This window comes from Apteryx rowi, unplaced genomic scaffold, assembly GCF_003343035.1.
Source record: "Apteryx rowi isolate R43461 unplaced genomic scaffold, aptRow1 scaffold_72, whole genome shotgun sequence".
NCBI classification, from domain to species: domain Eukaryota; kingdom Metazoa; phylum Chordata; class Aves; order Apterygiformes; family Apterygidae; genus Apteryx; species Apteryx rowi.
In genome coordinates this window covers 2,187,342-2,214,192 of record NW_020451005.1, presented here as the reverse complement: position 1 = coordinate 2,214,192, position 26,851 = coordinate 2,187,342, and the positions used below count along the sequence as shown (strand labels likewise).

The window sequence follows — 26,851 nt, the reverse complement described above, 5'->3', positions numbered from 1 at the left end:
AGTGACTTTCCCTCACCACACAGTAAGTCAATGGTGGAGCTGGAATTACAGCTGGGGAGGTTCCTGGCTCTTGCCACACTACAATGCTATGTAAAAAGGTCATTTCCCAAAATAGTACAAAAAGTTCCCATTCGTTATTGATAATAGTGCAACAAAGGACTCCAGCTGTATTAATAGGTCACTGTATAATGTCCTTAATGATCCATAATTAGCAACCCTGCAAAAATGGCAACACTGCCTTGTTCTGGGGTAGTATCACTTCCACAGTTAGTTTTGTCTACTCTTGATACGTATTTTTGTTTTGGATCTTCTAAAACAACCTTATTTAAAGTAAATAGGCACATTCAAAAATTATGTGTAAATGTCTTCCCCATTAATATCATGCTGAACTGCTCTGAAAGGCTCATCTTTCAGATCAGTATAACTCCTCCACTGTGGGAAGTACATGCCTGCAGGTGAGGGAGCAGCAGCGCAGGCACTTTTCTCTGTCACTTTGAAGCCATTGAGCAGAGGTTTGTCTGTGTGGGAAGAAACAGGAGGGAACAGTGGGCCTTTGGAGAAGGATATGCATTGCCTCCTTTCAGGCTAAGTGGCTGGCAACAGAGGATTTTGGTGACAACATTTTCTCTGTGTTGTGTGAGAGGGAGCCAGTGTGAGCACGACTGCACAGCGTAGGAGCTGAGGTACAAGTGTGTATTGGGGTGCCTAAGGAGGTGCCAGATTTGGTGATGGTCCTTCGGCTGTCCAGGGAGGAAAGGCAAACCTCATCGCCACACAGYGAGGCAGGGCAGAGGGAGCTGAGTGCTTGTGAAGGGATTTTCATGGAGGTTTGTTCCCTGCTAGACTCCATTCTTCAAATGTCCCCAGGGCTGGGGCATCTGGTAGGTGCTGCTTGATCCTGTAGATATTTTTACTCTGGCATTTATAAAATTCTGTAAATCTCCTTTGAACTTTGAAGTGGTAATCAGCATTTTTACTTATTGGCTTCAACAGTGTGCTTACTGAAGGTTTCTGTTTCGTGTTTTCTCTCTAAATAAATTATTTGAACTGCCAGGTAATTTAGCAAATCCAAAATAGGCACTGAGCGGTAAGTATGAAGCTTGAGGTTTTGGGGGTTTTTTGCTGTTTTTTTTTTTTTTTCTGCTAAATCTATGCATCTACTATTGACAGAAGAACAAAATGGTATTTTATCTTAGCCAAGTCTGAAATACTGTAGTGTGAATGATGGTGGGAGGAGGGATGTTCACAAAGCATCAAATCAATTTACTCAGCCCTGTTTTGGCCTGAGTTAGGGTGAAGTGTTTCAAAACAGGCAAACATAGTAAAAAAAAAAGACTGAGAGAAGAATGAAGATAGAATATTATGTAAACAAAATGTGTAAGTAAAGTTAAGAAACTAGAGCGTGTAGAGCATGGAGAAGCGGCAAGTAAAGGGGATGGGATGCTCTGCTCTCATCTGTACAGTAATATCTGCAGATATATGTATTTGAATTAATAAAGCAATAGGGGCTTTTTGTGCTGCATTTGCTTTTTAATGCTCATTGGTTGAAGTAATTGGCTGTACTGTTGTGGGCACTGGGAATGCCAGCTTGGCTCTTATGGTCACTGGCTTGTGAACATAACCTACCGGAGGTCAAAACACTGGAGAACCTGCTCTGTGTAATTCCCAGGGTAATGGTCATAATAGTTACTGCTTTGGAAAAGCAATGTAGATGGTCCCTGCCTTTATCTGGTTTGTTGCTTGTATTGAATTTTTTATATTTTAAGTATTTTTGCACCTGCTTAACTATTTTTGTAGGGATTCAGAATTTTTGAGGGTGCTTATTTTTAAACCACAATTCAGTTTAAACCACTGAAGCTGATCAAATAACTTGTCAAAGATTGAGCTGTAAAAGTTAGTCAGTATTTTTGAGTGATATTTTGGTACTTGATCAGTCATCCTACTCTCATTCTTCATGGTGATCAAGTCAGACAGAAATGGTCAACCAGTCCCACTTAGGAAAAACAGTGTACTTTCAGCCAGAGGAAAAAAAAAATCTCTTGTGATAGATTTCAAATGATTCATCGCAAATGCTGATGGTTMCATAATTTGAGCGTTGAGTACATCTGCCTTCCTCACGGTGGAACTCCAGAGAGACCTGAGTAAAAACATCCTACAAGAGGAGACAAATGATTTCTTTACTGAATGTCATAGTTCATGCTTCCTGGTTTCACAGTTTGGGCAGTGCTAAACTGGAGTCTCTTTGGCAACAAGAGAGGTTTCCAGGTCTGTGTGGTTTGTGTTTGCTGGTATCAAACGGCTTAGTGGTTCTCTTGGTATGAATCCTTTCCAAGAACTAGGGGATTGCTGTCAATCCTCAGCTTTCCTCCTGCAAACCTGTCGTAACACTCAGTATTTTAATATAAAACATGACATGAAACAGCCCATAGATTTTGTGATCCATTACCGGATCTGCTGAGGCTATAGCAAGGCTGTCAGGACATCGGCGACTAGATCTCCTCCCGTAAAGTTTACATTCTTGCATTTTTTGGGGTGGCAGAGTCGTACTTCCTCAGAATTTTTCTCTCTCCCTAAAAACCACCAAGTTAAAGGTAGCGTGGTTATCCGTATCAAAGACCCAATCTGAACTGGTTTGAAAATTGTTTTTTAATCACAGTGAATAGCCTTCTTGCACCATGCTGCTCCTTAAAAACACTCATTACCAGTTGCAATATGCATCTGCTATAGGGTGTTTTGGAACCTGCAGAATAGACTTACTTTGTCAAGGTAATAGTGGACTTTTTCTGGAATTAGGAGAATTCAGACCTCCTTAAAATTGGGCTCCTGTTTGCAACAGACCTGTGTATTTTTCCATCTTGCTAGAGAGCCTTATTTTTTTTTCTCTCTGCTGCTCTGTGGCTTGGTCAGGGCAACCTACATGCTGTATATCTGCCTGCACTTGTTTGGAGTTGATGCAGTGCACTGTGTGTTGTACTCGGATTTACAGCCAAGGTAAAAAGAACAACCACGTGTTACCATCTTTTTCSCCCCGCTAGGTATGTCAAACTGCTCTGTGTTCCTTCGGAAGCGCATTGAGCTACTCAGACCCAGTGGAAATGTGCTAAAGAAAATGCTAAGAGCCCTGAATCGATTGCTTCAGGTCTCATTTCCTTCTATGTTCTATATTTCTGGCTTGTTTTCAATCAGTTTTTTTTTTTTTTTAACTGCTTTGTGGTGGGACAAAACTACTGAGGATGTGAAAGGTTTTGCAGCTGGGAGAGAGGAGATAGAGAGGAGGCAAGATCAAGGCTCACAACTGTTGTGTCAATAACTTTAAAGGCATAACTTTTTAGAAGAGGCCTGTTTGCGGCTAAGTAGGGCAAAGCATCACTATTAGGCTGGAAATCTTGGTTCTGGAGCCCCCAAAGAGTCAAATCCATTGGGATACCTTTGTTTTTTCTAGGTATCTTCTGCTTATGTGGTGTGGACTTGCTAAAACTATCCTTCAAGCTTTCCTTCTCCTCCTATCTTTGGATTTGCATAAAGATGTATTTCTGCCATCTTCCTGGCAGTGGATTGCACTGCCTGTTGTTCCCGTTCCCCTAACTTCTGTCCTTAGATGGGAAGCTGCTTTGAGCTGGTGTGTAATTCATGCTGCTTTTAATAATTCAGAGCAAAATTCCACTTTTGCAAAGCTCCTCTCTTCCGTTTCCTTCCTGACAGTACCTTTGCGTCACTGTCTTCTGACTCATTTGGCAAATGCTGACAGACCTCACTCTAGCAAGAGAGGCAAGAAGTAATCCTGGCACTAAGAGGCACCTGACGGATGTGGCCCTCTTCACCAGTGTTAGATGTGATAAGGGAAAATGTGTTTTTCGGCTGGAGCTAGAAAAGGATCCTCACTAGTCCCTTGCCCAAACTGCTGACTGTTTCCCTTCAATAGATGTAGAGCTTCTGTCAGGCATCTGAGTGGCTGGTGTCACTTTATGAAGTCTTTATTTATAGATGTGTATAAAATCTAAAAATCAGACTTCCTCTATAACTTGTCAGCTTGCCTCTCCCAGAAGCTGGAGACTACAACTCTGGAGTACGTAAAGAAGTCTGTAGAAAGAGCACCTTTTTCTCAGAAAGACTTGTTTGTTTTGGTTTGGCTTCTGACTTGAGTTGTCTGCAAGTTCTTCCTGAAAAGAAGAAAATATTGCTATTGAAATGTAAAAAAAAAAAAAAAAAAAAATCACTGCAGTGTAGTTTTTAATATGATGTTTTTATTATTTCATATTCTGAGTAAAGGAAATCCTGTATAGTTGAGGGGACATATGATATAGTGGCAGCACAGACAAAATAAGATGTGTTGTCAGGAGATGAAGAAGGATAATTACTTGAATAAGGTGTTCATCTTCTGACATGATTTGTACAAGGAAGAGGGTAGACCACYGTAACCAGGTGTCCTGAGCAGCTGGTAGGGCTGGCTACGGTTCCCCTTCCCAGGACATGGGTTTAAATTATGCCATCCTGTTTGATCATAAACAGGAAGCATGGGATGATATACAAAGAACCATATTTTAGACGGGGCGTACCTCAGGGTTGACTTCTGTGCCTTATAAATTAAGAAAAACCAGTCCTTTTGCTTCAGGGCCAAACTGTGAACCATGGCAGATGCATTCTCCATTTCCTAGCTACGTTTGCATTAATCTTCTGTCTTCTGACTCCTCTCCTGTCCAGAATAACCTGCAGGATAGGTCAGGGCACAGCCATATTGAGCGCTTTGGTCAGAGCCTCGAACTCCTGCCTCTCTGTCCTYGGAGAGTTTTGCTGCCAATCTTGGGCGTTATCACCTGAGCCTCAGCACGTCTCTTTAATGACCTGAAGCCCACATGGGGTCTAGTGCAGGCTTGATCGTCCATAGCCAGATAAACCTTGATTATCAGCAAGAGAAGCTACGTGGGATATACCAGTATGGCTGGACAGAGGGGAGGTGCTGTCTGGTGGGCAGAGGCTGCCGTCTTCTCCTGGGTTATCTCTGCCCAGTGTCCCAGATTGCCCCCTGCTTCCTTCCCTGCAGCTTCGGAGCGCTTGGCAGCTGCCCCAGCCCTGCCTGCACCTGGGAGGCTTCTGCGTTCACGCACCTTCCAGCTGTGCGAGCTTTCAAACACCTTTGAATGGGCAGAAGCGGGTCTGTCCCTGAAGGCAGCTTTCTTCGTTGGCYGTCCTGGTTATCGTGTGGGAGACAAGATCACCATCAGAATTCAGGTTGAATGCTTCCTTGTGATGGGGTAAGAGTTCGGGTTTCACCTGATTAACAGCATTAACTGGTGTATTTTCCCCATACAATATCAAGTGTTGCAGGTGTTCTTTTGTATCAACCATGATGTGAAGATCTCTGTGAGGAGAAGATTTACGGGACTTTGCAGTCTCACTGTAGAAGCAGGATAATTGTTTAGAGTTTGTTATGACTCTGCAAGTTGTTGTGGTATTTTGGCCACCCTCTGCCAGAATGGAGCAAAAGGAGGCAGAGTATGTGCACTTCTTTGTGAGTACTGTTGAGGTAGAGGTCTGCTGGCTTTCAGTGTTTGCACAGTAAATTCAATGTCAATATATGTATAGACAGCAGATCGACAAGGAGTTTGAGGTAAATAGCCTTTCTTTTTGAGGTTTCTCGAGTGAGCTGCAGAACTAAGGGAGTTCTTTGAGCTTTTGCCCAGTGATGAGCTGGCAGATGACTTGGGCAGGAGGTAGCCCCTGGTGGCTGGGCAGTGTCAAGGGTAAGCTTTGAAACCTGCAAGCTTTTGGCAGCTAGGGAACACACACACTAGAGACTGCAGAGGCCCAAAGTCTGCGTGGCTGCTGGTGAAGGGTTTCGGTGATCTACTTTATTTGCATTTGGTCATTAASAGCAGAAGCTAAATGTCTCAATTCCTTTGTCAGTCTAGCCCAGGATGCTAAAAAATATCCCACAGAAAATGTCTTTTCTGAACTATAAAAAAAATACTACCCATTTTGTTTTGCATCTCTGAAGGTGGAGGGTTCTTGAACTCTCTGCTACCAAATAGGAGTCTGGATCTTGAGAAACTAGCGAGTAGGTGGCAAAAAACTAATGACAGGACAGTATGTRACTTGTGATGCTGACAGCAATTATTGAAAGTTGAAGAACTGGCTGTTAGGGTGACAAAATTGAAAATTCATATGCCCATTATGAGATGCTGATGAAAAAGATCCAGTTTCTGACAAGTCCTAAGGAAAACCTCTCTGTGTGAAGGGTTTTGTGAACTGGATTCAAAGGCTGTTGGTCAGAACGTGGCTGTAGTGCTCATCAGGAACCACAAATTCTGCTCAACAGGAAATTCCTGTGTTTGTTTCTAAAACAGCAGTTCACTGGAAAAACCTTTGAGCAATTCTAATTACTGGATATTTTCTTTCCCTGCTTTCTTCTGAAGTGTTAGTTGTTAGTAGTGAGAGTGGGATACTGGAACTGAGGAATGAATGGGCTGATGTAGCAGGGTAAACCCTTTTGCCTCATATGAAAGAAAACCGTGTGCAGAATGAACTTTTCATGTAAATGCAAAAGGTCCAGAGRAGGGTGGCGGGGATGATCACAAGTATGAAATGGGCTCTGTTCGTGGTGACAGTAAACAGACTGGGGCTGTCCAGCTGGAGGGCCTTTGGCAGGCAGCTATAAAATAGCTTGGGGAAGGCAAATTGGGAGCTATTTTTGTAACACAAGTAGTGAGGGGACAACTTAGGAAATTACTGGGTTGCAGGCTTGCAGCAAACAAAGCACTTTCTCACATAGTGGGTTTACATGTGAATTCTGGAACTCACTGCTGAAGCTAAAAATGGGTTTAAAAAAAAAAAAAAAAAAAAAAAGCCAGGGCTGTGGTTTCCCGGGGCACTGTGTCGTGCAAGGGGCGAGGACTGCGCTGAGCCCGGGCTGCCGCGGGCCTGGCTCCTGCCGGCCACGTGCGCCCTGGTGGGCTCGCTGTGACTGGGCAGCGTTGCCGCTGTTGTTTTAAAGAAGGTGCTTGAGCCAACTTGTGGGTATGCATGTTGCATGCATGTAATAACCTGTTATAATATACTTGACATTGTGTTTCTGTAATAATTGGATGTGATTTAAATTTTATTATGAAATTATTAGCTTTAATAGACTGGCCACAGGAAAGTAACAATGTGTTTATCACAAAATGCATTTATCCATAAAATATGATATCCCAACATGTCTGAATTTGGGGAAGCAATGGGCTTGTACACCCTTAATTATATTTTCCTGGTTTGAGTGGCTGGAAGACTGTTCTTTCTGGTTYATCTTAGAGAAATCAGTCACTTTGAATAAGAATGAACCTTGACTGGTGGCAATGAAATCTTGACACTGTATCACCATATAACTGGATTTTATTTATTTTTAATAGAAATGTCAACTTAAAAGATACAGTGCATATTTTTAAATCACATTAACATTTAGATTTTTTTCCATTAAGTTTTAGGTGTGCAATCCCATTAAAAATGGGTAGCTAGCTATAAAAACATGAAGTCTTAAAGCTTGCTTACTAAATATTTGGAGTGCAAACAGACATCACTGGTAACACAAGAGAATGGAGCTATCTGGTTACATTTAAAAAGTGTCACTGGCATGACTGATAGGCCTCAGCATATGCATAGTATTATTTCAGTATCATGCGGATGGAGCGAGCAGCCCTGCAATTACTTATCTTTACTTACATGCCCATGCCATTTAAATTTTTTTTCTCAATTTTAGGAAAAAACATGCTGTGATTTTTTTTTTCCCCCCCTGAAACAGCTACTGCTTCTAACTGTAATGTAATGCAATGTATGCTGTGTACTAGAGTGACTAAATGTCAGGAAAACATTAAGCCCTGCAATACAAGATAAACATGGCGTGTATAGTTTCTAATAATTTATTTGCTGGTCCTAGCAAGAAATTCTGCATTAAAGTACTCATACAGTTTTAGAGCATTTATTCCTACAAGGGAACCAAATGACTTTTTTCTGTCTCCTCAGGTGGCAGTTGCCCTCAGCATCCCAGTGCGGGCTGCATCTGTAGCACCACACTGCACTGTGCGCATGCTGGGCTGGCTGGGGCGCCGCGGCAGCACAGTGCTCGGCTCTGGTCCGGAGCTCAGCCCTCTCGGCAGCACCAGTTCCTCAGCGCTCCTCATGGCCTGGCAGCGCATCTGCCGCAGGTTGGGCAGCTGATAACGGCAGGCCACTCCTGAGCAGGATCTAGATCAGGCTTATGCGCTTATTTGCGATAACTGTGATGTGACAGAGATGGTGAGAGCAAGCAGGGGAAAAGGTGCTTGTATTCATTCATAATATAGGTTCATATATTCATTCATAAATAGGTTCTAAAGTCCTATGAGTGATCTTTGCGTGATCATGTTAGTTACATCTTTGACTCTCCCAGCTGGCTTCCTGTTAAATCTGTTACAAAGCAAATTCCTCCGTCTAGCCTGTCAATGACCATTTCTGTCTTAATAGGTAAAGAATCAGGAAAGCCTTTGATATTTATTGACCAGCCAGCAAGTGAGGCCTGTTTTTGGTTTGGGTCACATTAGCCCATACTGAGAGTGTTGGCATGAGGTTTTTAGGAGCTCAGTGATAGAAAACATTTTTCTATTCTTTATTTAAACAGACACCTTCTCAGAAAAGTAACAGTCCAAAATTTGCCATTCCAATGAAACACTGGCTGAGAAGAACTGGAAAAGAAGGTATGTGATAGAAATTAGAGGTTTAAAAAGTTAAGTAGAGCAGAACAGAAATACATGCATACAACAGAGGCTAATACAGAAAATCAAAAAGTCTTTTTCAGTAATGCTATCCTAAATTTGAAAACTGTTTTCTTTTTAGAGTTGTGCCATATGTTTTATTTTAAATGCATTTGAGGGGGGGAGGGAAACTGAGCAATTATTACAAAATCTCCTAGTATGGAAAGGCCCATCCCCTGCCCCTTAATGACTTAAAGTAGGCTGCTAAGCCTTCGCACAGATGCACAAGGCTGCAAAGAAATGCTCTTGCCAAGCCAGATTATCACTTCCTGCTCTTCCATTGCACAGGGTTTTTTTTAAATTTAATAAAACAAACATTTCCAATTGGTTTCCCTCCTTGCTACCTCTCTGTTCCTGCCGTATATTATCAGGCAGCCTTTTTTTTGAGTGGTGGGTACTCTTGAGAGTCATGCATGTAAATATATCCACATCCAGGGGTCTTAAAGAAAGACAGCTGTTGTGCACATGCAGCACAACAGCTGCATTTCTGATGTGTTGCCTGGTATCCAGCAACTGGATGGCAGCCTAGTACACGTAGTGTCATTTTCCCAAGAGCTATACAGCAAGACCACAAGCCAAGTAAAGTCTGGTCTTTGTTTCAAACGTAACCTATTAACTCAGCCTAAATTTGTCAAAACATTTGTGATTTCTGAGCAGTCCTGACTGGCTTTATGCCACAAGCGCTGTACTCCAACTGACATGCTCTCCTGGCGAACCTGGCAGCTGTTTGCTTCCTCAACCTTCCCATCAGGATTTTGGGCCCAAGTGGTGACTGAGGACAAGCTTTTTAAAAGCAAGTAATGGATTTAGTTGTTGAAGGTGAGCCACCTTGAAAACACCCGTCTTTCAGGGGCGTGAACTCAAGGCACAAAACCCACTCCAGTGCCTTTTCCAGGGGCTTATGCTGGGCACTTGGGCCTTGGCCTCCCCACATCCAAGATTAGCCATTGCTTTTGGAAGTCTTTGCTTATCTGGCAGTTTCTAAACTTCAAAGGAAAAGACCATGCAACTGCCCTTGCAGACTGCTTGAGCGCAGCTGTGATGAGAGGGTGACAGGTGGCTTAATGCAATTCCACAGACCGCAGCAGTGGTTGGCAGCCCTCTGGTTAGGAGCTTTATTAGCTCTTAGAAAATATATAGCACAGCCAAGGCTGTGCAGGCTCCTGCACAGTCTGCCTGAGCTCTGACCCCTTGGGCAAGAGGCTACATTGCTTTTACAGCCTGTACTTAACCTTGCTGCTGGGACTTGTCAACAAGGAGGCCAATTAGCAGCAGATATGATGGTGGTTGATATAATGCAGATGGCTATTTGTTAGGAGCACAACTGATATTTTTAACACAACATGTATTTTAAAATATGGCTCTGCATAAATGATGGCACCTACTGCAAAAAAAAAATCTCTCTACAGTTAACTGTGTTACAGAAAATACTAGTTGACTTTTGGAGGTTTTCAAAGTCTCCTCTTTAAGCCCTGTTCTGCTGGGCTCATGATGACCATGGCAGGTGCAGGATTATGAGAAATGATTCTACTTCTAAAAAACTTTTTTCTTTTTATTTATATATATATGACATATTCAAAATATATGGGGATGCAAGAATGAAAACAGTGCAGTTTTTGCTCCTGTGAAATTTGAGGGGGGCAGTACACAAACTGAGAAGTTTTCTATCACCACACAAATGTATATTGGCATATATGTCAGAAAAAATAATTTCTGGAAACCTGAGTTCCTTGATTAAAATTGCACAAGTCTACAAGCATGCTGTAGGCACCTGCTGTAAAGGACAGTAGTTCTTTACCACGTATTGCTACGTGACACTAAGCTTCTGTTTAGATACTTGTAGCGTTCCTTTGTTGGACCTACCACTTTTGGGAAAGAGAGGCCAAATGTGAGAGGACTGCTGATGTTTTTAGTTGAGATGAGGCCTGATTTTGTTTTAAGCAAAAGTTAAAGTAAGGCTCAAGGGCTGGAGCTACAAAAGGACTTGGACTTGCGCTTAACTGCTAGCTGACTACTAATATAGGCATAATAATTCAAATCCTCTGCTCAGCTCCTTCCTAGAGAAATTGTTTTCCTCTCTGGATGATACTGTGTACCTGCTTCCAGAAACAGCCACATCCCCTTGCCTCTGGAAGCCAAGATGCTCTCTGACTTGCTCCCTACCCATTCTCTGCTTGTTTTGACTGAATTAGTTTAACAATTTGAACCTACATCTTAAACCGTTTCCTCAATTAAATGAAGGGTTATAATCATTTACAATAGAACTTCAACAAGTTACACAAGCAGAGGGCTGTCTTAAAGCAGTCAAGATACAATCAGGACTTGGTAGATCAATCTCTGAAATACCTTTCAAATTTATACCAGAGAATTTGCATGATCATCTTTTAATGGCTAGGATAAATACTTACATATAGCTCAAAAAAACATAAACTAGAGCATCATTGTATATTTCCTGTTACAGATACAGCTCAAGTGGAGAGAAAGACCATCTCTTCCGGAACATGACTTACCGTCCTAATGTCAAAGCYGGAGATGCCTTCCCTTCATGTAACTAGTCACCAGCTGAAAGAGGAGCAGAGGATTCAGCCCACAACTGCATAAGCAGCCCAGCATACTCTACGAGGTACTGACAGAAGGCCTGAAAATTAGTATCCCCAATCTACCCCAGTAGAAATAAAAATAATTTTTCAGTTGATTGGACCTTAATACTGCCCTGATGGGGGCAACGAGCAAACCAAATGCATTAGGTTAACATCAACAATTTCAATTATTAATAACAGCAATTATTACTATAGTATAAATATTACAAACACACAAATATCAAAATTAATGTTAATTAGTAATTAATAAAATATTATTTAATAATTAACCTGAGGATAATTTTTGCATAGTGAATACTCAGTTTTTTTCCTTGGTTAGTGTTTAAATATTCTAACTTTCTTTTAAGATGTTAATTATCTTTTCTTGTTCAATGGGGCCAATAATATCTTTGCTTCTTGGAAATTGTCTCCCTTTAGGGGTTCCCGCCTCAATGTCTTATCTGCATTTTGATTACTTCATTAGTCTTTGGTGAAAAAAATAACTTTTTCCAAGATGTTGACAAAATGCATACATGATATTTTTGCAGTAAAAATTCAGATGTCTACTAAAATCTTTTAATACATGATGTACTTTTATTAACTGTGTAGCTCCTTTCTATGGGCTGAGTTCTTCTGATTTCACTGGGGGGCTGCTTCTGTGCAAGGCCAGGCTCACCAAACAGCTGCTCCAGGATCCGATGTTTGAACTGCAGGGCTGAGGAGGACAGGGCCTAGGAGCTCCATCATCCTCATGCCTGAGCAGATGCCTCCCTGCAGAATTGCCTTGGCAGCCTGGTACGAGTGCAGGGCCCGCAGGGGGAAGTACTGCAGCTATACAAGGAGTATTCGCTGTGTTCCTTAATCAGCAGTATTAACCAGAGCTTTTCTTTTCAATTTAAACTATTGAAAACATCTTACCTTTCTTCTGTATGCCTTCTTGTCCTGTAGGAGAACACTCCCCACCCCCCACACCCCATCACCACCACTAAATCTATTTAAGGTGAAACAAAAGCAGGGGGGGACAAAAAGAAACAAGAGTATAGCCAACCTTTTTAATTAGAGTATATTGTACTTCCAAACTGGATACACTAGAAATTGGCAATGCAACATAAGATGCAAAGGAATATACCAGTTACTGTCAAAATGACCCTGTACAGCCTTATAATGCAAAAAGCTTTATACAATACAAATTTTTATTAATGTACACAAACCTTGACAGATTGATATTTGAACATAATACAACAAATAAAAAAAAAAAAAAGAAGAAAGAAAAAAGTGCTGAGAACTTTAACTGAATTACTGAATGGAGAAACACGCTAGCTTTCATTAAAGAATGCATAGTGAAAACCAGTATGAAATTTGCTTTATGGTGGGGGGAATTTATCAGAACTGTTGGTCTTTCGTAGGTAGGAGAACATTCCTTTCTTTAGCCTTGAACTGCAAACCAATTATTTTAATACACATGAGCTCTGATAAATACTGTTTTTCTTAAAAAAATAAAAACCTCCTAACACACATTTTTCCTTACAGAGAAAACTTCTATAACTTACCAGAAAGAATTAATTGATTCTTTCCAAAGTGCTAAACAAAGTTGCCCAGGTACATTAAACATTACTACTTCAGATACTGGTACAGAGGAACATTGTTAAACACGTGGCATTAGTATGCTGACAGCTCGTTCTTGGAAGTTCCAGCCCTATTTATATTGCAGTTTGGTTTACATAAAGTATCCCATTAATATTCCTACTTCTTCCTTCTACACAGCTGTACTTTACCTGTTCGTTTAAAAAATAAGCCTTTTGATTTGGAAGTGTTTGCTCTACTATGGTGGGGTCAGAGATATGCATTGGAGTGTATTTTATAGAACTGGTATAGTTCCTGGATGCAGATTGCATATTTCATGCTGCTGAGAATACTTGATTTTTAACAGTTTTTATACTTAGAGTATGTACTAATACAGCGTTTTCTATTTTGTCTGTACTCCTAGAGGGGTCACCAGGAGTTCTGATGGAGTAAAGCATGGCAAACAGGGCCCTGAGTTATACACATTGCTTGCTAAGGTTTATACACAATTTGGAACAGATGGCTTTTCTTAACTGCTTACACAGACAAAACTGCCACATGCTCAGTAGAACCAAAACTGTCTGCTGGAATGTAAACAAGATGGTGCGGTTCTCTATCTTTTTAATTAATAATTCCAAACAATAACCTGCTACTCCTTTTGGATAGTTCCCCCTTGTAAATAGCTTCCAGTATGTAAAGAGCAGCGCACGGATAAGGATGTCCTCCCCAAAGCTCTACAGGAAGAGTTTGGTCATGACAGTGGAGAATGTTTGGCTATCTCAGTGCAAAACAAAGGTAGGAATCTTGCAACTAGGTTAAATGATGCAAGTTTTGAGTCAAAAAAGTATTTCTTCACAAGCTTCATTTAAGAAATAATGGAGATTGAGATTATGTTTCTAAGAGTGCATATAGCTAAGAGCCCTTACGGACCAGAAATGCCTCTCTGAACTGGGGCATTGCTTTAGTGCTGTCACGGACAAGGGGCTGGCACCAGCGGCCCCTGAAGCCTGTCGCATCCCTCCATCCCACGACATGCAGGAGAACTTGCTTTGAAATAGCATGAGGGTGGGAGGATAACATGTTAAACACGAGTTGGGGCTTGGCTGTGGGGGAAAGAGGGGACTCTGCAAAAAGCTAGGTCAGACAGATCTCTCATACCTGGTGAAAGACAGCAAGATCCAATTCCAAGATACACCATGGAAAACAATAGTCCAGTAAGAAGAAAGCATTCCTGTAAGTCACATGATAATTTTGAAGTGTTTTATATTTTATACTTCCAATTTTAATGCAGAGTATTTTTAATCCTGATCTTTCTTCCTGGATATCAAGTTCTCTAAAAAATACAAATCAATTAACAGTCAGTCAGATCTTTAAGATCACTGTTGGCATTTTGAGATTAACAAAGGTTACAAAACCAATCCACATTTGCTTCTTCCTGCAATAAAGTGCTACATATAACATGTCATTTTAATGACCACAAAGTAAGAGCATTAAATAAGTATAAAGTTAGTTAGCTTCCTAGCAGTGTACACTCTATCAGCCATTAACAAAAAGGAGTAAAGTATTACTAATAGCATGGAGGGTATTGATAGGCCTGTAGAATCTGCAAGTACAATTGAAATATTGAGGGTATAAAAGAGAACTGTATGGTTAAAACAGCATCTTTTTATAGCTTTATATTTCAAAGCTGTTACTGGTACCTTTTCAAATATACAGTCTTATTACCTTCATCCCACCGAATGTTCTTTTTTTTTTTTTTTGCAAGTGAAAAACAAACTAGTGCAAGACTAAAGCACTGTGCAAAACTGCCTTTTTTTTTTAGTCTGAGTATTTATACCCAGAATTTATCCATACCTTTTTAATCCCCTTTGCTGGATTTTTCCACCATAAAATTCTAGTTATACAGGTTGTTCCTGCAAACTAAAAGGTAACCAACCACTGCATTAATACAGTGTGTGTGTATATATATATGTATATATATGCATATACATATATATAATATTTATATGCCCTTTCAAAACAAAAGATGTATGCTATGGCCCAAACTCAGGTGTTTGTTACACCTGTGTAACAGTTAAGAATCGGGCCTGTTCTGCAGTCTGCATATGTATGTACACCCCCCCCCCCTTTTTCATTGTCATACTCTCCTCCTGCAGTGCTGAAAGCAACTTCTTCCTCATCAGTTCTACCCCAAATCCTCAAACCTCCACAAATGAGTACAAGGCATCAAACAATAAAGGAAGCTGCAAAGCAGCACTCAAATAATACACCAATCCACACTGAACCAAGCGTTACTCCCTCCACAAATCTACAGTTCAGGGAGAGACAAGGGGGGATGGATGAAGCAAGTGTGTGAAAAGGAGGGAAAATTAATAATAATTAAATAAGCCAATACAAGGGATGTGCAAAAGCAATGTCATGGCACGCTACAGACAGCCTCTCTTTCACACACCCATGCACACATGCACACACACACACAGAGACCAAAAATAAAATGCATCAATATGTAATCTTACAAGTGCTGATTGCCATTAAGGACACTCTTGTTCAGCTTAACAAGACAAAATAGTTTCTTAGATAAGAGTACTGGGAACATGCCTCTGAAGGTAGAAGTATGCAGTAGGTCACCTCTTGTAGATTTAATAAAGCAGCTTTCATGTCAATGCAATAAGTATACACAAAGAGCCATTTTCTAAACCTTACTAATGATATATATAGTACAAGTGTTCGTTACCTCTTCGGTCTATGTTTTGCAGCCATGTATACCTGCTGGGTTTGTCGGGGTATTTTTGGTACAGAATGTAACTGCCCTCAGACAGTTTCTGCCCTTTCTGTTAGTCCAAGGTAGGCAAGGAAGGAGTGTTTAGGTGAAGAGGCACCTCCTAGTGCAGTCTGAGGTCTGGGTGGATGGAATGTGAGATCATAGTGGTTTTTGGGGAAAAACATTGTTAAGGGAATAAGGTGGGCAAACTCGGAGTTCCAGTATTTATCAAAGCACAAGGAAGTGCCGTTGATGGCCAAGGCCTTCATTGCCAAGTTTGGCTCTGCCCCGCTGCTGTGTGCAGCTGACATAGCCACTGTTTGCAGAGCCTGGGAGGCAGACATAACTGAGAGGGGTGACAGGAGGTTTCTGGAGCTGTTCACTGGTAGGAGTGGACTGGCTTCCTTGGAGGTTGAATACTGGCCCTTCTTCTCCTCTTCGGAGCAGTCCCCATTCTGGTGCTTCTTCACGTGGCGACTGAAGACAAAAGGGTGGGTAGTCTTGAACAGGCACTCGTCGCAGCTGAAAGTCTGGCGTGGAGCATGCTTCAGTTTCTTGTGCAAGTTGAGATTGTCTTTGCGTTTGCAGCTGTAGCTGCACTGGTCACAGTGAAAAGGGCGCTCACCTGTGTGGACACGCACGTGCTCAATCAGCTTGTTGGCGGTCTTGGACAGGTAGCCACACTGGTCGCACTTGTAATGGTTGCCAAGGCGGTGTTCTCGGATGTGCATCTCCAGCTCCAGCTGATTTGCTTTCACTGTCTGGCAGATCCGACACTTGTACTCCATCTTGTAGTGAGTCTTCAGGTGGCACTCCATCGCTGCGGGGCGGTTTGTGGAGTAGATGCAGAACGGGCACCTGACAACACAGCAAGGGAGGGCAGGGATAGAGAGAGAAAAGAAGTCAGTCAGCTTGGAAACCTGCATTCCTTAACCCTTGTCATTCAGCCCCTTTCTGACCTACTAAAAAGAAAAAAAATGGCAGGTTCTCCCTTGTAGGGCCTCTTAAGCATATTTAGTTCATCTTGACATGCGTTTCCACTTGGAGTAGGATTGCCCATTTAGGGGCAGTAGGGCTCACTCATTCCTAGGAAAACACTGATTCACACTGAAGGAGCATCCCTCTAATCTTCTGGCTTACCTTAATGGGGAAGATACTGCAAAGCAGGCTGGGATGTGCAGAATGGGTGACTGAGTCACAGGTACTTTATGTAATGGCATTCCTAGTGTTTGCACAAAGTCACTTTTGCCATTTTTACCATTAAGAAGTGGTTTAAAGTGAGTTTTTACAGTTGACTATGAAAGCAGCTGTTTAGTAAAAATGGAATAAACTTGTAATGCTGTATGTATAGCAAGGGCTTACAAAGTTCCTTTTATGTGACCTTGAACAATAAGCTTGCTGGGTACCCGCTAGACACAGCTGAAAGGCAGTTTGTTGGGCTGATCTGTAGGCATTCCCTTTTCTGGGAGACGAGCTAGTCATGCTCAAAGAGGACACGTGTTTGGCAGTGTTGGCCTACAGCCCGCCTGTGCCACAGCAGGAATTGTTGCTGTGTGGGAGCAGGATGTGAGTTCTGGTTACTCACTGCAGGTCACATCCCGATTCGGGGGGCGATGGCRATGGGCCTCACCCCTGGCTCCTGCACCAGGGAGGGCCAAGATGGCTGGTGGATGGAAAGCTGGAAGGCTAGAAAGAAAGCCTAAGCTGAACAAGCCTGGGCAACACCACCACAAAACACACCAGCCTTTCTTTACGTAGCTGAGAACATGTTGATGAAGACAGCTACTTGCCAGGGATCTCTGCTATATTAAAGAAAGCATGTTCCATTCCAGATCTGGTTGGTGGGCTAAAAGAGCAAATCTAGATAAAAAGATACAACTAAGGCACCTGGCTGTTGTCTTATCGATGTCTACATATCCCGCTCATCTGCTTTCACCGGTTGGCAGGTCTGACACTTATGCTCCATCATTTAAGATAATTTCTAAGCAGAGGTCCTCTCTCTCCATGCTTATTTTCATTTGCTAGAACTGATCTAGCAGTTGCACATACAGGCTTAATTTTATCTAGCTGATGAACAAGAGACTCTTGAGCACAATGAACAATACAGGAGAACAAATGGATAGTAAAACATCCAGACAGTTTTCCTGCTGTACATGAAGTACTCTGATCCAGAGAGGCAGCTTGGCGTTGAGGCTAACTTGATTAACTCTATTAAAACAGAGGACTCAGCTGTCTATGTCTATGCACACATACCTCTCCTGGGCTGGGAGCTCTTTGGATCAGAATCTCAGATTTTGATCTGGAGCTGGAGGAATCATGKTTTTTTCTCTTCCCCCAAAGCAAACAGGAGACAGAAAAATACAATTTACTTAGATCTCTTCAGACTTTTTTGGATGCCTTAAAAAAAAATCAGAGCTTTTTCTTAGGTGCAGCCTTCAAGGTACTTTATTATTATTTGAGTGAAGCAGGAATAACTTATGTAGACTGAGAAGCCCATTTTGTCAGGAAGGTCTGAGTCATAGGTCATGGTTTTTCCTTGGTAAATAGAACAGATGCCGTGCAGCTTAAACCCAAAGTGCAATAGCCAACTGGTCTGTACATCCAAGACAGACATCATGTCCTTYTGGCACGCTATGTTTCTCAGTCTGGTCTTTTTCCCAGATTCAGTCATCACATCACAAGTGATCACAGATCCCAATTCATGGAACTACTGAGCTGGAGACCAGACTCYGCCTGGCAAACAGAACCAGTTTTCCCAAACTGCAGTGCAAACTGATAGAGCTACTCATGATAATGTTAAACATGGTGCGCTAGTCACGTGACAGTTACAGTGCACTGAAACATTAGTTTACTTAGCAAGAGTAATGCAAGCAGAGAGGTCTGCTGTGCTGAACCCTCGCTGGGCTTGATGTGGTTCCAGCCACTCTTCTTGCAGCAGCTGGAATAAGCAGAGACAACAGACAGGCATCCTTGCGTAACGTCACATTGCCTGCACACAGAGAGCAAGCATATGGCCCCAGCAGTCACCCTTCCCTCACAGGTCCAACTTTGACATAAGGTCAGGTTCACTTTCTAGAAACATTGCTCTGTACCAACAGACCTTAAAGTGCAGCACCTCAGGTCTTAAAACAAATAAAGCCCTTTTAAAAGGAAGGCTTGTAAAAAAGGAATAGTGAGTCCAACTCAGACTCTGATGCAGAAACAGCAACATGGACTTGTACTTCCCCTAGATGGTGATGAAAGATTTGCATTGAGCCCTGAACTACAGCACAAAATACCTATTGCCTATGCTGCAATAGCAAATGCACTGCAAGTAGTTCTACCACAGAGAAGGAATTCCAGCAGACAGTCTGTTATTTGTTAAGGTGCCCCCTCTAATCAGGCATCTGTTATAGCTCAGCCAAGGACCAAGAGCTTTTTTTCTTAAAGAGCTGTGTATTGCTCATTACGTGTTAATTTATACAACAGTATAGGCATGCAAACCAAAACAGTAAGCATCAAAATTATTATTTTCTGGAGAGGACTGGCTTTGCATTAGAATCTACAAAGGTTATAAAGTAGTTGAGAGCACTGATTTTTGAGAAGCTGACTTCATACTTAGTTGCACAGATTGTACAGGGTTTAGTTTCTCTGAGCCAGGTGCAGAACAGAGAATGTGGTGCAYGCTCTCCTTTGCTCTAATGCCTTCAAAAAACCTCTTAGTTTGCCAGCACCTCTGTGTAATACTACCTCATTACCTGTAGGACCCATCACATATTGTCTCCTACTTGACTTGAAAAGGGAAAGGACGATACTTTGTTAGAGCCCTGACACCAGTGGACACTAGGTCTACAGCTAGCATACCTAGCTGTTATGATGCAAGCCTAACTTAAGGGAACCTTAAAGGACTGGGCACGTGTTAATCTAGTTAGAAGGAAGCCCCAAATCTGGATTATCAGACATTTAACTAATCTTTTCTAATTGACTTCCTTTTGTCCTATACCCGCAGTATTAGAGGTGCTTAACACAGTAAAAGTTTGTGTACTTGCTTTCCTTACTTGAGCCCACCGGTGGGGACAGTGTGGCATTTCTTGTGCTCCAATAATTGTTCAGGTGTCTTCATGAACTTGTGGCACACATCACACTCGAACATCCGTGTGATCAGGTGGATTTGCAGATGGCGTTCAAACATGTTTTTTGTTTTGCAGATGAAGTTACAGAAAACACATTCAAAGCCTGAAAAATGAAAAGAAAGGAATACTTATTGCTGGCATTTTGGCCATATCCACTGCATAGAAAGTGACGGTTTGTATTTGTTTAACAAGTTCTTACCTTTCTCTGACTTCTCTTCAGTGTTCAGTGAAGTCTGACTACCAGGCACTACAGAAATGACTAGCAGGTTGTTCGAGCCCTTGTTTTTTTGGGTTATATCTGCGTCTTCTTTGCTGTTGGCAGAATCRCTCAGTGCTGACAAAGACGATGAAGATGGGCTGTTAGATTCACTGGGTGTCTTCCTGTCTTCAACTGAAAAAACAGAATAAAGAGCACTAACTAGTACAGCAGATTAGATGGAAACCCAGTGATCCTGTTTTTAATTTCAGGAAAAATGTTAATGTATTTAAAGTTAATTCCAGCTTACTTATGAACAAGTCTGAAATTAATTGATCTGTTTGGGAAATATCAGAGTTGCACCTCCCTCCTTTTTATAYGCATTCATATGTTTACAACAGTACACCTGTCAATGTATCCCAGATTACATTCTGTCTGTAATGGTAGTGGGAAGGGAGCGTGTAACTCTACTTCATTACTAGACTGAGGAAATCCCAAGGAAGCACTTTGATTAGCACAGAGTTCAAAACCAGTACAGAATTTGTCACTTAGAAAAGAAATAGACTTTCTGTAGGTTTGAGCTGCGGAAACCAAAAGCATGGTTCATGGCACACTTTGTTACTGGTCCCAGCTAAGCCTCTGCCCACCTTCCTGTTTATGTGGGTCCATTGGGTAAACTTGGGAGGAAGGGCAAAGAAGAACAATCTCACTCATTGTACTGTGGGTACATCCTCAATAATGACTGTATGAGCTAACAGCCTGGTCTCAAGATTTATCTATTGTTATTAGGACCTCTTAATGAAGAAAAATTAATTAAAAAGAAAAACTTATTTAACTGGATCTAAAGTTGAAGCCCATTGGAGTTTCCTCATGTGTGCAATATATGTACGAAGTTCTAATACCAAACTGCATCATACAGCGCAAATGAACTAGAGTGAGAGTTCTCATACAAACTCTAATCCATTTTAATCTGCCATGAGCCAAAGAGGCAGAATGGGCAAATTATTAGCTCCCACCTGTGTCTTGGTTTAATCAGAGCTGTGCTAAAAAGTGACTTTACTAAAGCTTCATACTATATATGTGATAAAGTCTCCTAACCAAGTACCCTGCAAACAACAATATCTATGTGCCTAACTCTAAACCAATGAGCGGCACCTTTAAGTCTAAGATAAAAATGTAGGAATGCACTAATGAAATCTGATGACCCAAGCTGTCAATAGGGAGGATGGCTGCGATATCACACAGAAAGACTCACTGACCTTGGGACCAGAGTAATAGAAATGGAATGAAATTTAATAGTACAGAATACAAGGTTATGACCTGAAGGGCCAGTAACAAGAATTTTTGCTACAAATGAGGAGTTATCAGTAGGAAACAGTCAAAGAAAACAGAAGAAGAATTTGAGCAGAACATGGGATGAATATGAGCAGTGTGATGGGGCCTTGAAGGAAGGTAAATATGATCACAGAGTGTATTGGGTGAACTATTCCCAGTAGCTGCTGCTATCTTACATTGCCACAGCTACTTATTACATCTCACCTAACACACCATGTACAGCAGTGACTGTGTATGTCGAGAACAGGAATTCTAACAAGAACATAGCAATGAGGGACTGGTACAATGACAAAAGAGTGTTTCATATGAGAAAAGGCTCAGTGAACATTTAGGGGGGAGAGGGCTGCTCTCCATAAATATATTAAGGGAATAAATACTGGGGAAGGGGAGAAGAAAGGCAAAGGAAGCAAGAGTGGGACTACTCTTTCAGATAAAGAACAGTGCTGGCACAAGAACAAAGTGTATATGTACAGATTATCAGTAAGGCACAGGTTGGAATTTTTAGAAAGGTCCCTAATTTTTAAAGCAGGAAATTCTGCCCCTGCCTCTCCATAAAAATAGTTGGTTCAAAACAATTCTACTTGTTTAAAGACATATACCAATACCTGTACAAAAAGGCCTTTTATGACCTGGTAACCTTACAGGGTAAAGGACTGGAGTCAAGTGACCCAGAAAATCCCTTTTTTTCCCCCCTCTCTCCATATTTACCACGCATGCAAGCATTTGGCTGAATCACCAGCTGAATGGCTGGATTTCACAGGATGAATAGAGAACAAGTATTTAAAAGAGAGGCTTTAAAAGACAAACAGCAGCTCCAAGCTAAGAGCCACARTAGCAAGAAACAGTAGACTACAGCTCAGTTTGAGCTCTGATGCAAACTTCACATGTTGCTCTAGATGGCTGTCTCCATTTGCCTTGATTTCCTATATGTAAAGTGAGGCTAGATACAAAGTTAGTGTGCAGCCAGAGTCATAAGTGAATGTAAACACTGCAGAGAGCAGGGAGATGGGAGCTCGCAGAGTAATGCTGGGAGCTGTGCTCGCACAGAATACCATGAAGGCTGCTCAATACTTTGTATCTCTATAGTTACATTTAATTCATGTATCTGTAAGCACAAACAACTGCATTCTCCTCTCCTTTCTCCTTCTCCACCCCTCCTATTTTCCCAGTTTTATTCCTGGTAGGACAGAAAAAACAATTTAGCAATGGAAAAATTGAGCTAGACACAATTCACCTTCAACATTGTCAACACAATTGTCAGTAGCTTGTGACAGTAAAAACCCTTCTGCCTGGTGTTATGAGAGAAATTAAAACGATTTGAATTTTCTTCTCCTTAAATTATGCCAGACTTCATTAATTGGACTAAGCATATGGAGCTTGTTTGAAAACTGCTATTGCTCTTATCTTTGGCTATTAAGTGAACAGGACCAGAAGAGAACATATGACTTGTTCTGTTATTTAAGATAAAGCTAAATTTATGGTATTGCTGAATCACAGTGTCAACTAAACCTCAACAAGAAATTTCAAACTGATAGACTGTGGGGGAGAACAGATCAACAGCAAAGTTCAATATATTGTGTACTACATACCAACAACTAGGTATGCACAATTAACACCCAAAGTCACCTTGTCACCATAAAGGCAATCATGATTTTGATGAAATAGTAAACCAGCCAGAAAAACAAAACATGTATGCAGTGCTGTCTTCAACAGCAAAGGGGATTTGGGGGGAGGGGAGGGAGTGGGCTAAGTAGTCCTTCATTTATTTCCCTAAGCTTGAAAATTGATCTGCGCTACCAGACCATCTGCCTGGCTGAAGTCCAACTCACTTCAACTTTGCAAGATCAGGCCTTAATTAGCAAGTGTTTCAGTAAAAGTAAAGAGAGTGCTGATGAGAAGTGTGAAGGTTGCGCCTAAAAAGAAAGGGAGAGAGAGATCACTGCAGCTGGGAGAGAGGGATCATCACCTGTGTGCTTGCTGTTGACATGAGCCTTCATATCTGCCTCTTCCATGGTGACAAAATCACATGCTGTGCAGCAAATTGAGAACATCCACTGCTCTTTATCCACATGGAGGGACATATGACTGACAAACTGGACATTCATCTCTGTTTCAAACCCACATACATGACAGCTGCAGGCAGAAGGGAATTCAAGAGCAAAAAACATTAAAAAACAAAACAAAAACACAAGCATATTGCCCTTCCCTTCATTCTGTACATAGAAACTTACTGCACAGATTTCTTTTCTTCCTCACTGTTGAATGTTCACTGGAAAATTCTTTTGTCTGCTGAACTGCATTTGAACTGATGGCCATGCCAACGTGATTAAGGGCAGGCACAATGCAACAATCCTGTACATGCTATAATGATGCTAAATAATCATAAAGTTAATTAAAAACTACAGATTCCAGATGCTGCGCGTCACCTAGCTGATTCCTTTGGGCAATAAGATGCACTGCAGCCTTGCCAAGATGTTTAGTAGGGCTGATACACTGACAAACGGAGAGCTTGCTGCACACTCCAGGAGTTATTTTCAAGCTCTGGAATGGTTCCCATGCCAAACTGGGATCTTGTGCAAAACTGCCTGGCAGATTGAGTGTAAGCAAGTAAAAATGGGTTCAAACACTCCTTATGCTTGACTGGAAAACAGCAGTCATCAGCTATGCAAATAATTAGCAGGGATACAGATTTCACAGCCGGTGCATAAACAGTGATATTTAGAGGCAATGGAAAGGACCCTTTAATTTAACTTTCTATGCAGAGTCCTTCTCTTGCTTTGATTAGGCCATTAACATTTAAAACAAGCCAAAAACATTTGAAAAGGCATATACGCTGGGGCACAATTTTGCCTTCCCAGGGGGATGGACTAGATAATCTAATACAGCAGGTCTCATTTATTTCTTACTTCTATGATTCTGTAATTAAATCTGTTCTTGGCACTTTGACTAAAAACAGGAGTGATTTTGTAATCTGTCTGGCCACTAGGGTGCATATCACAGTTTGCAGAGCACACAACAGTGCATACAACAATGAGCATGCCCAAATAACAGTTTTATCTGGGCAATTCCTCTTATTTTTTCAGGCATATTTTCCTAATGGTCTTCTCTCTCTCATTGTGTTGGTCACTGAATCCTAGAACAAATATTCCTCTAGCAAATAGAGGAAATATGTATGTGGAGATTGTAATTCTACTTTACCATTTGATTTCATGGATTTGGCTGAAAATAATGGAACCAACAGAGGCAATTGGAAGCACGGTGCTTTAGATTTGCCATGAATCTGCATACACAATGGGACTTTTCCATACACAAAACTTAAACGAACACTGCATAAAAAGTTTAAGAGGCTTCTAAGAGCACATCTGCCTCACAAAGCCATTAATAATAATAAAATTAAAAAAMCCCAAAACAGTCTTTCCCAATGGCTAGCCAAGTCAAACAGCACGAGGCAGCCAGCAGGGTTTTGCTGCTGAGCCCAAAGTCAGATATGGGCAAGCCAAATACTTTTGGTGCAGTTCCATCCTGGAAGGCCAGAAGGGCAGCCCTGTAACATGTCCTTAGCAAGCAGATAAGACACTGAGATGCCGGTGTTTTGTGCACAGCCCTCCGCTGGGTCCTCACCTGTAATAATAAGGGTGCTTCTTTCCATCACTGCCTTCAGAAGTGACAGCGCTGACAATGTCCTCAGTGTCTGTACTCACCAGCTTCACAGAATGGACGGTCAGGTGCTGGTTCAGATTAGCACGGCACTTAGCAGCATAGGGGCACAAGTGGCATTTGTATTTTCTCTCTTCTGAAAAAGAAACAGAAAACCTTAAATGTATGCTTCATTTTGAAGCAAGCTGTTTTTAAAGCTTCCAGTAACCAACTGTGCATTCCTTTGGGTTTCTCCAAGCAGCTTTCAGAATGAGGTACTTCAGAAGCTAGAGACTTTGGAAAGTTACAGTAGTTCACAGCAATTACTCAGAAAAATACTCGTTTGGAGATAGTTTAGGGGTATTTTTTTTAACTTGGTCTAATATTTGTAGTCAGATAATATAAAACTTTATAAACTCTGGAAAACTTGCGTAACTGCAGCTCTGAAAGCTGCAGCAGAGCCAGTACAGAATCAGCTCAATAATCTACAACTATATCCTTTACCTAGCATCTATCTGATTTTTGGGTCCAGGTAAGTATTTCTGAAGTTGCCCATGTGATCACTAGCAGAGAGTTGATGTTTGATTTTGTATTAAAATCTGAGGGTGGGAAGGAGAGAGAAGGCTGCATCATTAAGCCAGTTATGAACACAAGCCAACCAACAACCACTCAAAGAACAATTAAACAACCGAAACAAATTCATCATCTGTTTCTGATGCTTCACAACTTTTAAAATAGAAATGATTTTTTAAAAAATTAAACATTTCAAAATCCTGGCAGCAACATTCTTGTACATGCCAGACTTCATTTTGTAAGGAGTTAATTAAAAAAACCAAACATTACATTACATCAGCTTTTACAAGCTTTCCCTTTGAAGACCTGATGCTCTAAATTTGAAATATACTACTACAAGTGTGTTAGGCGAAAGAAATTCAATAGAGCAGTTTAAGAAAACCCCACAAAGTCATGGAACAGAGCATCTGAACCTTTTCAGTGTGGCTCTACTAAATGGTACAACATTTACTGGCATTATACCAACAAGATTTTACAGCACTGCATCAGAAATTCTTGCTTTCAAGTCTTGTTTCGTGCAGTGTGCCTCAGCAAGCTAACAAGGTGCATCTTCCATATAAAAACTCTGTTAGTCTCAGTTGATTTGAAACCAATTGACTTTAAGGAAGCTGGTGTGGGGTAAACCAGCCCCTGTTCCTTTCAGTGGAAGTCAGTGATGAGAGCAAAGGTGAATTACAGATATTAAATCCTTTCAGTTTAATCATATCTGAAACACCAAGGCCAGATCTTTTGTTGTTCAGTAGGGTTTAAAAAGCTCATCAGGTGGATGCAAGAAAGGACAGACAAAAGCTGCGTCTTCTCTTTAGAGCTCTGTGAAGAGGCATGCTTAACCAATTGATATCTACAGACTGGCCTATTGGAACTTGGACAAACATACATTTTGTAAAGATAAATTACAAACTTAGTAAAGATAAATTTATTTTTCTGTAAAGAAAAATAAAATGATAATTAACTCCCTAAATGCCACTCCTATGACATTCTGGCCTGCTGCTGCACTTGGCTGTGCTCTAAGTGCAAGGAGCTGAGGATGGCTCCTTCCACACGTACTCTTCTGCTTACCTTCATCCCCCTCCACCTAAAGAAACCATGATGAACAAGCAGATTTGCTCAACGCTGCAAAGACAGACACTAAAGCATCGGATTACCTGTGTGCAGTGAGAGATGTCGGGACAAAGTCTGCTGTCGGCCAAACACTTTTCCACACACATCACAGGGAAAGAGCTGGTCGTTAAATTTCCAAGATGGCAATCCATTTCCTGCCTCCAGCCCTAGTTTTTCTGTTTCTACACCAAAAAACGCATAAACAGAAAGTCATGTTTTAACAACTCTCAGAC

The 26,851-nt window shown here is 41.4% G+C and overlaps 2 protein-coding genes across 8 annotated transcripts in view; one reads left to right on the top strand and one right to left on the bottom strand.

The window, feature by feature from the left end:
- The window catches only part of MMAA (metabolism of cobalamin associated A), a 29,442-nt gene extending 17,857 nt beyond the window's left edge, over positions 1 to 11,585 (top strand). For 2 of the 7 annotated variants that reach the window (XM_026087496.1, XM_026087495.1), the window contains exons 8-10: positions 7,996 to 8,177; positions 8,630 to 8,705; positions 11,224 to 11,580. In XM_026087496.1, the coding sequence (XP_025943281.1) occupies positions 7,996 to 8,177; positions 8,630 to 8,705; positions 11,224 to 11,267 (302 nt within the window). In that variant the 3' untranslated portion in view covers positions 11,268 to 11,580. Of the gene's footprint in view, positions 1 to 7,995; positions 8,291 to 8,629; positions 8,706 to 9,419; positions 9,582 to 11,223 lie in introns of those variants that run through there. The other 5 variants (XM_026087503.1, XM_026087502.1, XR_003256992.1 and 2 more) reach the window with 4 other exon arrangements.
- Positions 11,586 to 15,052: 3,467 nt separating this feature from the next.
- Positions 15,053 to 26,851, bottom strand: part of ZNF827 (zinc finger protein 827) — a 79,795-nt gene continuing 67,996 nt past the window's right edge. The window contains exons 9-14 of the mRNA XM_026087541.1: positions 26,663 to 26,800; positions 24,930 to 25,101; positions 23,275 to 23,441; positions 19,977 to 20,168; positions 19,703 to 19,880; positions 15,053 to 16,523 (exon numbers count right to left, since the gene is read on the bottom strand). Coding sequence (XP_025943326.1) covers positions 15,716 to 16,523; positions 19,703 to 19,880; positions 19,977 to 20,168; positions 23,275 to 23,441; positions 24,930 to 25,101; positions 26,663 to 26,800 — 1,655 coding nt within the window. The 3' untranslated portion in view covers positions 15,053 to 15,715. The remainder of the gene's footprint in view (positions 16,524 to 19,702; positions 19,881 to 19,976; positions 20,169 to 23,274; positions 23,442 to 24,929; positions 25,102 to 26,662; positions 26,801 to 26,851) is intronic.